The sequence below is a fragment of the Microcaecilia unicolor genome, chromosome 3 (assembly GCF_901765095.1).
Source record: "Microcaecilia unicolor chromosome 3, aMicUni1.1, whole genome shotgun sequence".
NCBI lineage: Eukaryota > Metazoa > Chordata > Amphibia > Gymnophiona > Siphonopidae > Microcaecilia > Microcaecilia unicolor.
In genome coordinates this window covers 339,344,593-339,362,221 of record NC_044033.1, presented here as the reverse complement: position 1 = coordinate 339,362,221, position 17,629 = coordinate 339,344,593, and the positions used below count along the sequence as shown (strand labels likewise).

Below are 17,629 nucleotides of genomic sequence, written 5' to 3'. Positions count from 1 at the left end.
CTCAGCCGGTTGCCTCCGTTAGGTTCCTTCTCCGGTTCAGAAGAGCAGCGGCGTTTGAAGGCTTTGGATATCAACCGGGTATTGAAATTTTATATCAAGTCTACAGTTGATGTTCGCCGCTCTGATCATTTGTTTCTTCTGATTGGAGGTTCCCGCAAGGAGTTTATGGCTTCTAAGCCTACTATTTCTCGATGGGTTAAAGAGATAATTGCTTCAGCTTATCTTTTTTCTGGGAAATCTGTACCAGGGCATATTAAGACCTACTCTACGAGAGGTCAGGCAGCTTCTTGGGCAGAGCATTGTCTAGTACCTCCGGAAGATATTGGTTGTGCGGCGACCTGGTCATCGTTGCATTCTTTTTCTATGCACTACTGTTTGGATGTCCTCAGTCGTCAGCACGTTGCTTGTACAAAGCACGTTTTTGTCGGCCGGGCTTCTTGGGTCCCTCCCATAATTTCACTGCTTTGTTACTTCCCATCAGTCACATTCTGGGCCGGTCCAGAGGGATGCTAAGGAAGGGTAAATTAGACCTTACCTGCTAATTTGCTTTCCTTTAATCCCTCCGGACCGGCCCAGATCCCTCCCTTTAGGTATTCTCTGTTTTGAGTTTTTCTTTTTGTTTGGAGCTGGGTAGCTAGTTTTTCTATTACAAAAAGTTAAATAAATATATAAATTACAGAAATGTTTTTTCTGTTTTACTGAGATGTCCCGTTTGTAGGACCATGATATGTTTAAAGGCACTCACCCTTTGTTGGCAATGTGCCGGTGGCTGCTCAGGTTTTTGGATGCACAGCTTGTTTTTTCTTCTCTGGCTTTACTTCTACTTTGGTACTTTATTACTGGATCTTTCTCTGGTTGCCAAGGGCTCTTTATTGGCTCCTAGAGTCACAGTTTTTTTCTCAGTCTCCACCTGCTGGAACGCGTACACAACCCATCAGTCACATTCTGGGCCAGTCCAGACGGATTAAATGAAAGCATATTAGCAGGTAAGGTCTAATTTACCCTTTGCAAGGGGTCATCTTCCTCTTTGGCTTTCTATCATGCTGTCTACATAAGTGTGCAAGTTCCCATACCCTCCAGAGCTGCCATGTGTCCTGAAATTGAAAAGCTGCTGCAAACAGTCCGAAAGCAAACCTGCTCCCAAGACTCATAAGCATCTTCATGCTGCTCATAAATTTACAGGTTGTGTAGTAACCCTGGCCATCTTTCTTCCAGCTTCCTCTGACAGAAGTGGAAGTTTCCAACGATGTGCTTCAGTGTAGTCTGGAAGGTGAGCATCCAGAGGCAGAACTGTGAATGAGAAGAGATGGAGAGATAGCCCTCTCTATTGAAACTCTCTTAATCTTTCTGTACTTTATTGTTAACTGGCCATCTTGAGGTCATCTAAAAGAACTATTCATATGCTCCTCCTTCAACATATTTTTGTTCTAATGGATTTTATTTTGCATTCCAAATGTACAGGATTACATTTTTTTTTCTTAGCACTGAAGCTCATTTTCCAAACCCTTTAACATTCTTCCAGTTTTTTCAAATCACCTTTCATTTTCAGCCCTTTACCATCTACAAGTAAGCACATTTTCTCCTCAAGGTTAACAAAATTGCTAATAAAGATATTGAAAAAAACAATTCCAGTGCTGACATCACAAAAATCGACTACATTTAGCACCACACTCTGCATCCTACAATTCAACTGGTTCCTTACCCAAGTTACAATATTCTGTCCTAACGCCATACTGTCCACCTTGGTTTCAAGTCTTCTACGCAGAAGTTGATAGAACCCTTACTGAAGCACATAGATAATAACATCTACCACCCTGCATGAGCCACCTTTTTCTCATTACATTAAAAGGGTCAAGTTTGTCTGACAAGGTCTTCCTTTTGTGACTAAAATTCTGTCTCCTACTGCAGAGACTATATAAGTAGATTCTAGAAAGGGAGAGAGGAGGGTAAATACTCCAAAAGCAAACCCCAAAATAAAGATAAAAACTTCAAAATATTTTTCAGAAAATATAAAGTGGTACATTTTTGTTTTACATACACACTTGGGGAACACTACAAACTAGAAGTGTCTCTTAAAATTTAGAAGGAAAAAAACCCAGACTAACCACACACACATACACACAAAAGAACTGGCAAAAATCAACACTTCTAAAACAGTTCAAAAACAATTAACAGCTGTAACATTTTAAATTCAGAGGAAAGAGTCAACATTTCTTCATTCTTTCACACCTAGGGTTATTATCGTCCTCCTCTCCCACTTCATCCAGATGCTGTTATGTCAACTATTAACATTAAGCTGAGTTGTCCTTGTAGAGCACTCATGGAAAAACTAACCTGTTGCTGGTGAAATGCAGTAATCATCTTCCACAGACTGGCCATAGAGGTCATCATCATCAAAATCTGGAAAAAATGACCGTGAATACATTAGTCTTCTGGAATACAGTCAATACTATAGTGCAGGGGTAGGCAACTCCGGTCCTTGAGAGCCGCAGGCAGGTCAGGTTTTCAGGATATCCACAATGAATATGCAGGAGATAGATCTGCATACCATGGAGGCAGTGTATGCAAATCAAGTTCATGCATATTCGTTGTTGATATCCTGAAAACCTGACCTGCCTGCGGCTCTTGAGGACCGGAGTTGCCTACCCCTGCTATAGTGGTTTAGGTTTACGTTTTATTGTTATAAGTTGTTAGCTCACCACCCTGAGGAACATTGAAAAAAGGAGCTGGGAGAGTGGATTAAAAATCTTTTAACAAAGAAACTACAAGGTAAATTATGTATAATCATACTGAGATTTCTTTCCATTAATCATAGCTGATCAATCCATAACTGGTGGGTTGTGTCCATCTACCAGCAGGTGGAGATAGAGAGGCAAACTTTGCCTCCCTATATGTGGTCATGTGCTGCCGGAAACTCCGCAGTATGTCGATATCAAAGCTCCATCCGCAGGACTCAGCACTTAGAGAATTACAACCCACGAAGGGACACTCTGCCCAGCTCACCACCAGCCGAAACGGGGGAGGGGAATAACCCAGCTCATCCCACACAAGTGGGGTGAGGGGAATCCGTCCAGCTCATCCCCGCGGAGCGGGGAGGGACACCACACCCGCCGATGCGGGGGGATCTGGCTTATCCTGCAACCGCAAACCGCGGGAGGAGCTGACTGACCCTAACACCCGCCGAAGCGGGAGGGGTACAAAGCTGCCCTACAGCCGCACGAAGCGGGAGGGAGTGCCGGCAGAATTTTAAATCTCAATCCAGCCCCGTAAAACGGAGGGGAGAGGAATGCAGCAGCTCACTGTAACCAAACTCGTCTTAACTCTTGAAGAATCCAAGTGAAAAAACTTGAACACAAGTCTTTCTGAAGTAACTGAAGACTAAACTTGAACCTGAAATGCAACCAGAATAAACACGTACAGTATCTGGGATGGGCTATGGATTGATCAGACTATGATTAATGAAAGAAAATTATCAGGTAGATTATACATAAGTTTACCTTCCATATCATCATGCTGATCATCCATAGACGGTGGGATGTACCGAAGCAGTACTCACCCAGGGCGGGACATTGAAATCCCTGACCTCAACACTGAACTCCAAACCGGGCCTCCGCCGTTCGCCACAGTCAAACGGTAATGCTTGGAGAATGTTATAGCCGAAGCCCAAGTTGCCGCCTTTGCATATCTCTCTCAAGGAGACGGATCCGTCCTCTGCCATCGAGGCCGGCCTGACTCGCGTGGAGTGAGCCTTTCAGCTGATAAGGCGGCACCTTCCCCGCGGCCACATAAGCCTCTGCATGGCTTCCTTGACCCATCTTGCCACTGTAGGCTTAGCAGCCTGCAGACCCTTACGAGGACCTGCAAACAGGACAAAACGAGTGATCCGATTTCCGGAAATCATTGGTCACTTCCAAGTATCTGATGATGACTCGTCTCACATCCAGATATTTAAGAGCAGAGTACTCCTCTGGGTAGTCCTCCCTACGAAAGGAAGGGAGACAGAGCTGCTGATTCACATGGAAGCGAGAAACACATCTTGGGCAGTAAGGAAGGCACTGTGCAATAGTCCACTCCTGCCTCAGTGAACTGCAGAAAAAGGCTCTCGACATGAGAGCGCCTGGAGCTCGGAAACTCTTCTGGCTGAAGTGATAGCCCCAAAAAGACTGCTTTCAACGTCAGGTCTTTCAGAGATGCCCTCGACAAGGTTCAAAAGGCGGCTTCTGCAATGCTCTTAGGACCAGGTTGAGATTCCACGCAGGCACCACTGAGTGCAGAGGAGGGCGCAGGTGATTAACTCCCTTGAGAAAGCGCACCACATCTGGCTGCGAAGCCAGGGAAGCACCCTTCAGGCGGCCCCTGAAGCAAGCCAGAGCCGCTACCCTGGACTTTAAGGGAACTGAGCGACAGCCTTTCTCCAGACCTTCTTGCAGGAACGCCAACACTGAAGCAATTGGAGCAGTGAAGGGAGAAAGTGAGCCTGCTTCACACCACGCTGCAAAGATACGCCAAACCCTGGCGTAAGCAGTAGAAGTAGAGCGCTTCCTCGCTCTCAGCATAGTGGCGATGACCTTGTCTGAGAAGCCCTTCTTCCTCAGACGCTGCCGCTCAATAGCCAGGGCCGTAAGACCAAAGGGGGAGGGATCCTCCATCACCACGGGACCCTGATGTAACAGGCCCTGCTCCACTGGCAAGCCGCAGGGATCGTCGACTGAGAGCCTGATCAAGTCCTCATACCAGGGACGCCTGGGCCAATCCGGACCCACCAGGATTACCCTGCCGGGATGCTTTGCCACCCGGTCTAGCACCCTGCCCAACATGGGCCAGGGCGGGACACATAGAGAAGCTCTTGTGTCGGCCACTGTTGGAGAAAGAGCATCTACTCCCAGGGATCGAGGGTCCCGTCCTCTGCTGAAAAAGCGCGGCACTGGCAATTGGCCGATGACGCCATCAGATCTAGGCTCGGCTGCCCCCAGCGCTTCGTGATGTCCAAGAACGCCTGAGCAGATAGCTGCCACTCTCCGGGCTCCAAGGTTATGGCGACTGAGAAAGTCCGCCTTGACATTCATGACTCCGGCAATGTGGGCCGCTGAAAGCTGCTCCAGGTTCGCTTCCGCCCACTGGCAAAGATTCATAGCCTCCTTGGCTAGAGGGGGCGCTCTTGGTACCTCCCTGGCGGTTGACATAGGCCACAGCCGTGGCATTGTCCGACAGGACCCGTACAGGCTTCAACACCAGTACCAGGATGAACTCCAAAAGCGCCAACCGAATGGCTCTGAGTTCCAGGAGGTTGATAGACCACTTTGCCTCTGCAGGAGACCAGAGCCCCTGCGCTGTCCTTCCCAAGCAGTGGGCTCCCCAGCCCGACAACGAGGCGTCCGTCGTGACGACAATCCACTCTGGGGTCAGCAGAGGCATTCCCGCAGACAACTTGTCTGTCTGCATCCACCAGCTCAGCGCCTTGCGCACTGCTGGGTCCAAGGGAAGGCGCACAGCATAATCCTCCGACATCGGAGTCCAGCGCTGCAGCAAAGAGTGTTGAAGTGGTCTCATATGAGCCCTGGCCCAGGGCACAACTTCCATCGTGGCCGTCATAGAGCCCAACAGCTGCACATAGTCCCAAGCCCGAAGGGGAGAGGCTACTAGGAACTGGTCCACCTGAGCCTGAAGTTTGACAATCCGATTGTATGGCAGGAACACTCTGCCCACTTGGGTGTCGAATCGAACTCCCAGGTACTCCAGGGACTGAGTCGGGCGCATCTGGCTCTTCTCCCAGTTGATGATCCATCCCAGGGAGCTCAAAAGAGCAACTACCCCGGTCCACAGCTTTGCCGCACTCTGCATAAGAGGGGGCTCAGATCAACCAGTCGTCCAGATAAGGATGGACTTGTACCCCTTCCTTTCGTAGGAAGGCCGCGATGACCACCATTACTTTGGAAAAGGTCCGCGGAGCAGTAGCCAACCCGAAAGGGAGGGCTCTGAACTGGAAGTGTCGTCCCAGGACTGCAAACGCAGAAAGCGTTGATGAGGAGGCCAGATGGGAATATGCAGGTACGCTTCCTTGATGTCCAAGGATGCCAGGAACTCTCCTGCCTTCACTGCCGCTATAACAGAGCGGAGAGTCTCCATGCGAAAGTGCCGCACTTTCAAGGCCCGATTGACCCCTTTGAGGTCGAGGATAGGCCGGACAGAACCTCCTTTCTTTGGTACCACAAAGTAAATGGAGTAACGTCCCTTGCCAAGCTGACTTTCTGGCACCGGAACGACCGCGCCCCGGCGGATCAGATTGTCCAAAGTCTGCTGCACTGCCACAGCTTTGACCGGAGACTTGCAGGGAGAGAGTACAAACCCGTCTTTTAAGGGTCGGCAGAACTCTAGTTTGTAGCCGTCTCTGATGACTTCCAGCACCCACGCGTCTGAAGTTATTGTGGTCCACTCGCCCAGAAACGAGGACAGCCGTCCTCCAATCTGCACTGGGGCGTGGACCAAGACCCCGTCATTGGGTATGAGACCCTGGGGGAGGACCGGAGGGAGCACCTCCGGGACGGCGGTCTCTGCGAAAGGAATGCTGCTTGGGGGAGAAATTCCTCTTGAAGGAAGAGGGGGCAGAGGAACCCGACTTGCCCGGGCGGTACCGACGGGCTTCCTGCAACCGTCCTCTGGAGGTACCGGGACGAGTACTAGCCCGAGCCCTGACCTCTGGTAATTTCTTGCCCTTAGACGTGCCGAGATCGGTCACGATTTTGTCCAGCTCGACCCCAAAGAGCAGCTTGCCTTTAAAAGGCAACCTAGCCAGGCAGGATTTAGAGGCGTGGTCAGCAGACCAATGTTTCAGCCAAAGCCACCGCCGCGCAGAGATTGTCTGAGCCATGCCTTTCGCTGAGGCCCTCAAGACATCATACAGCAAGTCTGCCAAGGATAGAGAACATACTGGGGAGTTTCCGGCAGCACATGACCACATATAGGGAGGCAAAAGTTTGCTCTCTATCTCCACCTGCTGGTAGATGGACACAACCCACCAGTCTATGGATTGATCAGCTTGATGATATGGAAACATACATTGTACTCAAGCTCACTGAACTGGATACCTGCCCATAAATGTAAAAGAAACTTCTAGTTAGTTAATTTATTTAACCATTTTCTGATTTTGTTTCATCTCAAAATAACAGGGGCAAAGGTTAAAGCTGGCACAGAAGAAAAAAAACAACTTTTTTAAATTGCCAGATTACTAAGCGCTCAGCAGTCAAGATGGAAGAGAAAAAAATGTGAATTGCTGTGCATGCGGTTTATGTTTGGTTCTAATTCTGCTTGTTACGATAAAATTGTTTTAAAATCAATAAACAACATGAACTGAACAAAACAAAAGAGAAACTCCAGGCTTCTCTGTGGTCACTGATGTCACAGTAGTCCACTATGCCTCCAAGTTCTGACCTGTTTTATTTCACTTTTTATGAACTTACTAAGGCTGTCTGCATTGCAAGCACAACTTTGCAGTTCATACTGATCCACTTGTACTTTAGGGTGCAATGCTGCTCCCATCCATGTCAGACAAGGGATTGTATGATCACACCAACCCTGGTCCCACTACTGACTGTGCCCTTATGATAGGCGATTCACACTTTTTTGCCAGCAAAAGTGATCCATATAGGCCAGTAGCAGATCTTAAAAACCCATAATAATTCAGGAGTATTCACGAAAGTTAAGAAAGAAAATGATATTTATTCTAATGATTACAAAATATAGTATATAGCAAATTCCCATGTCATAGGTTTAGATTTTATTCCTAAGAACCAGACTACATCAAATCCATTCTTATGGAATCTAATATGCATTTGGTGTCTCACCCCAGCTAGCAGTTCGCTTACATTCACCTGGATTTAGAACAACATTTCTGGAAGGGCATGTTTTGGGTGGAATTTGAAAATAGAACCTGTACATTGCAATTTCAAAATGTACTATTTCTTGGTCAAGTTTAGCCTACAAAGAAAGCAGGTACAAAAGCTTGTGGCTAAGCTGTCCCTATGGGTAATTTTCAGATGGAAGGTACCTAAAGACTTTGTAATTTGCAGAGCCGTTTTCAAAACTTGTACCCACAAATACATAATGCACTGAACTACTGTAACCAGAGTTGATTCTCCTTCCATAGAACAGAAGCTCTCAGTGAGAGCTACAATCAGGACTGATTTTCAAAATAATTGTCAGAAGTATCCAAGCACAGAACATTAAGCATCTGTTTGCCTGTAAACCTGACTTGCCTTTGGCACATTGCCATCGCTTTTCTTACAGGTTTTTGCCCACGACATACATGGAAAGGCATAAGAGCATATTCATTTGGAACTACCAACTTTGCTAGCCAGCCTGTGACTCTCAAGAGTTCACTGGGAAGTATTTTTTCCTGATTTTCTACCCTTTGTTTCTGCTCGCCTTCAAGAGGCTTAAACTGGAAGAACAAACATGGCTTCACCGTTAATGCGCCAAGACTCGGAGTTGGTTATTCCTGGAATCAGAGGTTGAAAGGCTGTTCTAATTTTCTTAGCATTGAGGATAGCCAAAGTATTGCATTTGTAAAGTATGAGATCAGACCATATTGATACTGGTTATGTTTGGCTTTGTTTATCTAAGACATAATTACAACTGATTAGATTTGTAATGGAACAACTGATACGAACTTGTTTCATGCTATAAACTATTAATATTTACAGAATCTTATAGGTATAATCCTTATTGTGAGCATATAAAGGAGCCTATGGGGACAGGGATAGATGTGTATGGACCACTTATACATAAGCACCCCCTGTTGCTCCCACTGGGGTCCCACCTAGGTAGGGTTTTGAGCCAAATAGATTGCAAAAAGTTTCCCTATTAACAGCTGTCCTTTCCTACAGCAAGGGATGTGAAATCATGTAGCTCCACAAAGCAATGCTGTGGTAGAGAAACAGTATAGACTCACTTTTTTTTTTTAATTCAGGCAATCCCAAAAACACCAACTTGGTACCCCTTCTAAAACCAGCCTGAGAAGGGAAGAAAACAATACAATATGAGCACTGTTATACAGCGACCTGAAAGAAGCTGCAAGGCAGAAATTGGGAATCCTTGGCTAGAGCTCAAACGCTCAGGTACACATGCTGCTTAAAGAACAAAAATGGTGGTCCTTCCTCTGGTCCAACTCACAAACCCCAAGTGGTTACAGTCAGATTACCAAAGACCCTCTTACGATAGACAAACATATAGGGACAACTGGAGCTACAGAACACCCGCAATGTCCAAGTTCACTCAACAGGGACTCCGACTGAACTTATCCAGCATGTGGGCTGCAACAGAAATCGAGCCTGCTGCTACAGCCTGATTGGCTCCACAAAAGCTGGTCCCACTGTCTAGGAACACGCTTTGCGACTCCAGCTCCCTGGGAACTAAGCAATGCAAGCTCAATGCCGGTACATGGACTACTGAGGTTCTATTACCTTTTAACACTCTTTGGGGCCAGGATACCTCCAACTACAGCAACAACATCCGATATGGCCCCCAGGACCTCCATCGGAACTTGACCAGTTTACCTTCAGGTGTGCCTGCAAAAGTGCCACAACCAGAACAGCACAGAAAAAAAAAGTTTGGTGTCCTAGAATACATTTGTGGCTAGACCAATCACCACCAGTATTTAAGCAGCTGATAATCAGTCGTAGCCTTATTGCAGCTTGGAGCTACAGGTAAACCGCCCCTGAGGGCTTTACTCTCTCAATCAAGCATGGCGGCTCAGAACCTAAGCTCCCTTAGGAGTAGCCAACCAAATGGCTTTTCCTCCCAGAACAAAGTGGAAATAAAATCTTACCTTGAGCACCCACATTTAAAATTTATCTCTAAGGGAGCCACGAAGGGTGGGGGGAAGGAACTCAGACTCTTACATACATAAGCATCACAATACTAAGACAGACCGAAGGTCCATCAAACCTGGTATCCTGTTTTTCCAACCGTGACCAATCAAGGTCATAAGTACCTGGCAATCCTTAAAGAGACTTCATGCTGCTCAGTTCATTTACTCAGTAGCCTCAATACCACTACTGACCAAAACAATGGAAGGATTAGTAACACTTGACAAAATTCTCTATTCTTCATAAACCCAATCAGGTTTAAGACCACAACACAGCACTAAGACATTCATAACCTCCCTGATAATGAAATTCAGAAGCATGATATGCCAAGGACAAAACATATTACTACTACAATTCAACATGTCAAGTGTGTTCGAATAATGACACTGCTCAACAACATAGGAATTAGCGGAGCAGTAACATGGTTCAATGGGTTCCTAAAGACCAGATCCTATGTGGTAAAGATGTCAAACCAAACATCATCCTCATGGACCTCTGAATGAGGGGTACCACAGGGATCACCAATACTGTTCAATGTAATGATGGCGCCACTCAGAAAAAAACTGGAATCAATGGGTTTCAACCTATTCATATATGTAGATGACATCACCATCTTCATACCTTTCCCAAACAATATCACAAACATACAAGACAACATTTTAAATAAGGATTGGGACCTCATGGAAGAATAGGCAACAACTTTCAAACTCAAACTGAACAGAGACAAACCAAATTCCTAGTACTATCCAGCCCATACAACCCCACATCCTACCAAAAATTCACAATCAAAAAACATACAACATCTGCTCAGTGTGCTGCTGCGGCTAGGAAAGCGAATAGAATGTTGGGTGTTATTAGGAAGGGTATGGAGTCCAGGTGCGCGGATGTTATAATGCCGTTGTATCGCTCCATGGTGCGACCGCACCTGGAATATTGTGTTCAGTACTGGTCTCCGTATCTCAAAAAAGATATAGTAGAATTGGAAAAGGTACAGCGAAGGGCGACGAAAATGATAGTGGGGATGGGACGACTTTCCTATGAAGAGAGGCTGAGAAGGCTAGGGCTTTTCAGCTTGGAGAAGAGACGGCTGAGGGGAGATATGATAGAAGTGTATAAAATAATGAGTGGAATGGATCGGGTGGATGTGAAGCGACTGTTCACGCTATCCAAAAATACTAGGACTAGAGGGCATGAGTTGAAGCTACAGTGTGGTAAATTTAAAACGAATCGGAGAAAATTTTTCTTCACCCAACGTGTAATTAGACTCTGGAATTCGTTGCCGGAGAACGTGGTACGGGCGGTTAGCTTGACGGAGTTTAAAAAGGGGTTAGATAGATTCCTAAAGGACAAGTCCATAGACCGCTATTAAATGGACTTGGAAAAATTCCGCATTTTTAGGTATAACTTGTCTGGAATGTTTTTACGTTTGGGGAGCGTGCCAGGTGCCCTTGACCTGGATTGGCCACTGTCGGTGACAGGATGCTGGGCTAGATGGACCTTTGGTCTTTCCCAGTATGGCACTACTTATGTACTTATCGAAACACAACAACGGTCCAAAACATGGCAGCAAGACTGATTTTCAAGAAATCAAAATACGACAGAGCAACCCCACTGCTTGAAATGCTACACTGGCTACCAGTGAAGGCAATAATAATTTTCAAAGCGATCACCCTAATCTCCAAAATACTATTTAGAATGGCACCCAAATATAGCCTTAATATGACTGAACTATCCTCCTCAAGAAATGCCATCCCAGTAAACAAACTACCCACTCCTACATCTACCTAAGTGCAAAAACATCATCTACAAAACTATCCAAACAGCAGGATTTAGCTACCAAGGTTCCAAATGGCGAAACTCAATACCATACGAAGAACCACAAATCTCCTCCAATTCAGAAAAGAAATGAAAGCCTACCTCTTCAAAAAATTCTACAGCTAAAAAGATATCACCGCCTCCTTCCAAATCTACCTCTTCAAAAACTGAACAAACATCACCAAAACTCTACAAGTTGTACAAAAAGCTACTACTACCTTTCCCTTTCATTCTATCTCTACAAAGACTCTATGAAAACATACAAACTATAGAAGCCCTCTTCACATTGCACAACACTATTGTAACTCCACCAAAATGTAAATTGTAAGCCAAGGAAGGAAGACAGACAGACAGACAGAAAGAAAGAAAGAAAGAAAGAACCATTAAACTCGGTTCCAAATAGTGGTCTTGCATGCTCAAATCCCTGGAGGAGAGCATCTCCTTTGTGACCTGAAGGCAATCTCTGCCCTCACAATCTCTCTTCATCCTAATCAACTTTTAGAGGAAGAAAACCAAAACACATATCCCTTAAGGGAAAAGTGTCCCTAAAAAACTTTAACTTGCAAAGCTTCAAACTCCAACGTAAGTCTCCCACATGGATCTTACACACTGCCAAAGTCTATACTATCGGACACTAAGAGGAGCATTTTCAAAAGGGATGTCCAAGTTGCGATTTGGACGTACTTGCAAAACGGCGAAATCCAGGGGCAGGGAAACTCATATTTTCGAGAAAAGATGGATGTCCATCTTTTGTTTTGAAAATACCGTCAGAGACATCCAAATCCTTAAATTTGGACATCCCTAGACATGGACGTTTCTGATTTTCGGCGATTTTTGAAACCAAAGACGTCCATGTCAAAAACGTGCTAATGCAAGCCATTTGGGCGTGGGAGGAGCCAACATTTCTAGTGCACTGGTCCCCCTGACATGCTAGGACAACAACCGGGCACCCTAGGGGGTACTGCAGTGGACTTCATAAATTGCTCCCTTACCTTTTTTTTGTTTTATTTTTGTTACATTTGTACCCCGCGCTTTCCCACTCATGGCAGACTCAATGAGGCTTACATGGGGCAATGGAGGGTTAAGTGACTTGCCCAGAGTCACAAGGAGCTGCCTGTGCCTGAAGAGGGAATTGAACTCAGTTCCTCAGTTCCCCAGGACCAAAGTCCACCACCCTAACCACTAGGCCACTCCTCCATCCTTGTGTGCTGAGACCCGCGAAACCCATTACCCCCAACTGTACACCACTACCATAGCCCTTACGGGTGAAGGGGGGCACTTAGATGTAGGTACAGTGGGTTTGTGGAGGGCTCGCTGTTTCCTCCACAAATGTAACATTTAGGGGGGGTATGGACCTGGGTCCGCCTATCTGAAGTGCACTGCAATACCCACTAAAACTATACCAGGGACCTGCATGCGCTGTCAAGGACCTGAGTATGACATCTGAGGCTGGCACGACATATTTTTAAAGATCTTTTTTGAGGGTGAGAAGGGGTTAGTGACCACTGGGGGAGTAATGGGAGATCATCCCCGATTCTCTCCGGTGGTCATTTCGGGCACCTTTTTGTGCCTTATTTATAATAAAAACACGTCCGGGTGAAAACGTCCAAGTGTTCGTCAGGGACGTCCTTGTCTTTTTCGATTATGGGTCAAAGATGTCCAAGTGTTAGGCAAGCCCAAGTCCCGCCTTCGCTACGCCTCCGACACAACCCCTTGAACTTTGGACGTCCTTGCGACGGACTGCAGTTGGAGACGTCCTAAATCGGGTTTCGATTATACCAATTTGGACGTCCATCTTCCGATTTATGTCGAAAGATGGACGTCCTTCTCTTTCGAAAATGAGTCCGTAAGTGTCACGGCCACGTCCCTGTGTCCAGACTCACCTTTTTCCAGTGATCTGGCTCTGTGGCTTCTCCGGACTGCCTTTTTCCTGCACTGATGCATCTGCTACCGGTTTCCTTGTTATCCAAGCCTCACTCTGGTGTTCCTGCGGCCAAGCCTCACTCCAAGTCGTGACATCAGCAAAGTCCTTTATAATGCACCACTGAAGTATTGCATGAGCTCTTATCGCCTTCTAAATAGGTGGCGGTAAGGGTTCAGGCAGTAAATAATCATGTACCAATTGGAAAATTAGTGCACGGCCATTAAGGACCTCAATTTAAAAATAGGGTGTTTTCCGCTGCAGTAAAGAGTGGCCTCAGTGCGCGGTAATCCAATGTGCCCATATGCCGCCGGCCACTTTTTACCACTGTCTGGTAAAAGGGTCTCCAAGTAAATACAAACTTGCACAGAAAATAGGAAAAGGAAAATTGTCACTCCAAACAAATTAAAGAAATTTTTACAAAAAATATAAGCAATCGTTTCACAGTCTCAAAACCGGGATCAAACAGAAATTACTGAGATTCAAAAAGGAAAACGTATATCTATCATTACAGATAAAGAAAGGCCTATACGTAACAGTCTAAAAATGCCCAAATAAAAATGAAAATACCTCTAAACAGGAGGCACACTCACCACTTGCAAAGGAAACTCACTGTTTTGTCACCATTCTTTACATAGTTCACAATGGGAAGGGAAGGGAAATGGGACTTGATATACTGCCTTTCTGTGGTTTTTGCAACTACATTCAAAGCGGTTTACATAGTATTTACGGCAATGGAGGGTTAAGTAACTTGCCCAGAGTCACAAGGAGCTGTATGCATAGTAACTGATTTTATTCTATTCAACATGCGTCAAGTGGACATGAGGAAAAAGCTGCGGCAGCGGGAACAATGGATTTTTAAATTGAATATAATAGAATCTTATTCTTAGTACTCACATGGAATAGAATGTTTATTAGAACATTGTTTATGGATTACAGCTGTCCTGAATATTAAATATTGTATTTTTGCCTTAACAGATCCACCTACTTCATGTCTGGTTCTTTTAAATAGAGGCATCATTTATAAATTGGGCACCATGCTGGAAGCTTACAGGTCCAGTGTTTGTTTTGATGTTAGTCCTGATGCAGCTTCAACTAAATAAGAGACCTTTGAAGAGTTATACAGTTGAAGGAATCAACTAACCACGTTCATTCTACAACTTTTCAGATAAGTGAACGTTTTATTTTTAAACTGTTGGATATTTTTTTTCATTGATGCATATGACATTTAGACACATGTGAAGGACCCTTTTTTAGATACACTTTTTGCAGAGTTGCAATAGTACTAGAGTACTTTTCTGCTGTGAGACTTTTTTCTCCAAATTGAAAAAGTTTGTGTGTGATCTATGACAATAATTTTATTAAAGCCACCAGGATTGGAACTTGTTTCCTGTTGGAGGTATTTAGTGTTGATGTCCCCTTTTTGTACTATTACTTTTTGAATGCTACACAATTATGTGCATTTTCACTGCTAAGTATCTGAATAGGATTATGGTTTTTGTTTTTGATCTAGGGATTTGATCCTGTTGCCTTTTATTTGTTTGATGAAGAATCTCCCATAAATACTTGTATCTGGCTTCTGAATTCTGGTCCCTAGAGCTCCAGGACTTCTTCACAATAACCTTAGCTCTTGAAGAGGGTGAACCTCCACAGTAAGTTTGAGATTTCCAGTCCATCCGAGATCTACCTGGAGATCATGGTCACCAGTTTCTCTCCCTCAAACACCCCACTAAGGTGGTGATCTCCTCTTCCTCTTGACTCAAGAGAAATGCTCTAGCAACTCAAAACACTGCCAAGGTGAACCTACAGCTCCTTCTATGCAGGGGCACAGATTAGGTCTAGGAAAGGCTCAAAGCAAAACCTGAAGGTGCTGCAGAAGATCGCCCACAAATGATCTACCTGCCTTATTTATTCTCAGACTGCAGCAATTGTTCCATGCATCACAAGCCTAAACTAACCTTAAAGACACTCTAGGAAGCTTCACCTGTGTAGAGACGCAGAGTGACAGTTCAGCTTGCTCCCCTAGCTAGGAGACAGCAGGGTGGAGAGAAGGGCTCTGAAACTGAAATATTAACTCAACAGAGAGCTGGAACTGCATAGGACCTGCTATTTCTGAGGGTAGATACATATGTCTTGAAATAGCTGCTGTGAAACATTGTCTGGCTAATAAGCTGATTACTTTAATAAGAAGTTTATTATATTTTTCTTTTGAAAATATGTTGATTGGCACAGTATAGTTTTGGAATATGGTACATAGGTGTGTCACATTTAAAACCATGTCTGAAATGATTATAGAATGAACAATTGACCAGTTTGGTCTGTGATAGTCCACTTTCAACTATTATTATTTGTCACATTTGTATCCCACATTTTCCCACCTATTTGCAGGCTCAATGTGGCTTATATAGTACCGTACAGGCAATCGCCAATATCGGTATGAACAAATAAAGAGTGATGTTGTAGTACAATATGGTTCATGTGTTGCAGATACGTTAGGGAATCGTAAGGGGGAAGAGTTAAGTTATGTCCAGTACGCGCTTTGGTTTCGTTGTGTTGCAGGGTTAAGGCATTTAAGTTGGATCGTTAGGGTATACCTTTTCGAACAGGTAAGTTTTTACTAATTTCCGGAAATTTAGGTGGTTGTTTGTTGTTTTCACAGTGCTTGGTAATGCATTCCATAGTTGTGTACTTATATAGGAAAAGCTGGATGAATAGGTTGATTTGTATTTGAGTCCTTTGCAGCTTGGGTGGTGGAGAGCACACGAGCACATCTGGTTTTATAAAAACATTTTAAAGTTATTTGTACATTGATTTATGATTGTTCAAAAAAATCCTACAAAGAACAATGTGTTTGGACAACTCCCTTAAGAGTTAAATGTGTGTTTTGGTTCCTCTCCTGAATTTGATTTTCTTTTGCCAGCAGAACTACCAGAAGCTTACAAAAAACAGCAAGCTAACTTTTCACTCTTCCTCAGACATGCTAAATCCCCAGTATTTGAAAAACAGGTGTCAAGCCTTTGAAATGGATGCACCTTTCTTAACATCCACATTAAATAGCTGATGGCTCCAGTAACCAGATTGGAGTGGAAGAGTGGCCTAGTGGTTAGGATGGTGGACTTTGGTCCTGGGGAACTGAGGAACTGAGTTCGATTTCCACTTCAGGCACAGGCAGCTCCTTGTGACTCTGGGCAAGTCACTTAACCCTCCATTGCCCCATGTAAGCCGCATTGAGCCTGCCATGAGTGGGAAAGTGCGGGGTACAAATGTAACAAAAAAAAAAAAAAGTTAACAGTGCACAAAATATCTATGCAATGCTCAAGTTTTCTTGTGCACTAAAATCCTTCTGGATAAGGAAGCCATAGCAGCACAGAAAACTGTGCAAAACCCATGCTAACCTGTGCATTAAGCCTTCCACATCTATTACATTGGCTACCAAGTGTGTCCATGACCTAAACCTCTCCTGCATGGCTCTTATTCCTCTCAAGCTCTCTGCTCCCTCTACTAAACAAGAATTACATTTTGACCTCTCTCTTCTTTCTATGTCACACCCTCTGGATTACATTCTCAAGTGTCCAGGATGCTCCCCCTCTTCATTCTTTCAAGGTTTTTTTTTTCTTTTGTTTACTAATTGTTATAGTCATTTATTCAACTTGTCCAACACAGAAACCACATTCCTTTATCCAGATCTAATATTCTATTTCATAATACCTATCCCATTCACCACATAAAATATTTCAGTATACTGTGAATGTGTTAACATAAGGAACCCTGGACAAAATACTATACAAAAACTGAACTAATGTTTCAGCCTGCTTTGTCTGACAGTTAACTGCTGGGAGCTTTTATGATGTCATCAACTATAGTGAAAGCAGATAGTTCTGTGTCATCAGTTACATCTGACAACCACAGAAGAACTGTTACATCACTGTATTCCAATTCCTGCGCAGAGTTTAAAGTTTTAACCCCAAATCAATGCATATAGTATACAAAAACTAGTCTAAAAGATTATTTTTATATGGCGATTATGGTG

General features: G+C 44.5%; 1 protein-coding gene across 1 annotated transcript in view; it reads right to left on the bottom strand.

Moving 5' to 3' along the window:
• HBS1L (HBS1 like translational GTPase) overlaps positions 1-17,629 on the bottom strand; it is a 328,487-nt gene that overhangs the window by 310,153 nt on the left and 705 nt on the right. The window contains 1 exon segment of the mRNA XM_030198451.1: positions 2,335-2,400. Coding sequence (XP_030054311.1) covers positions 2,335-2,400 — 66 coding nt within the window.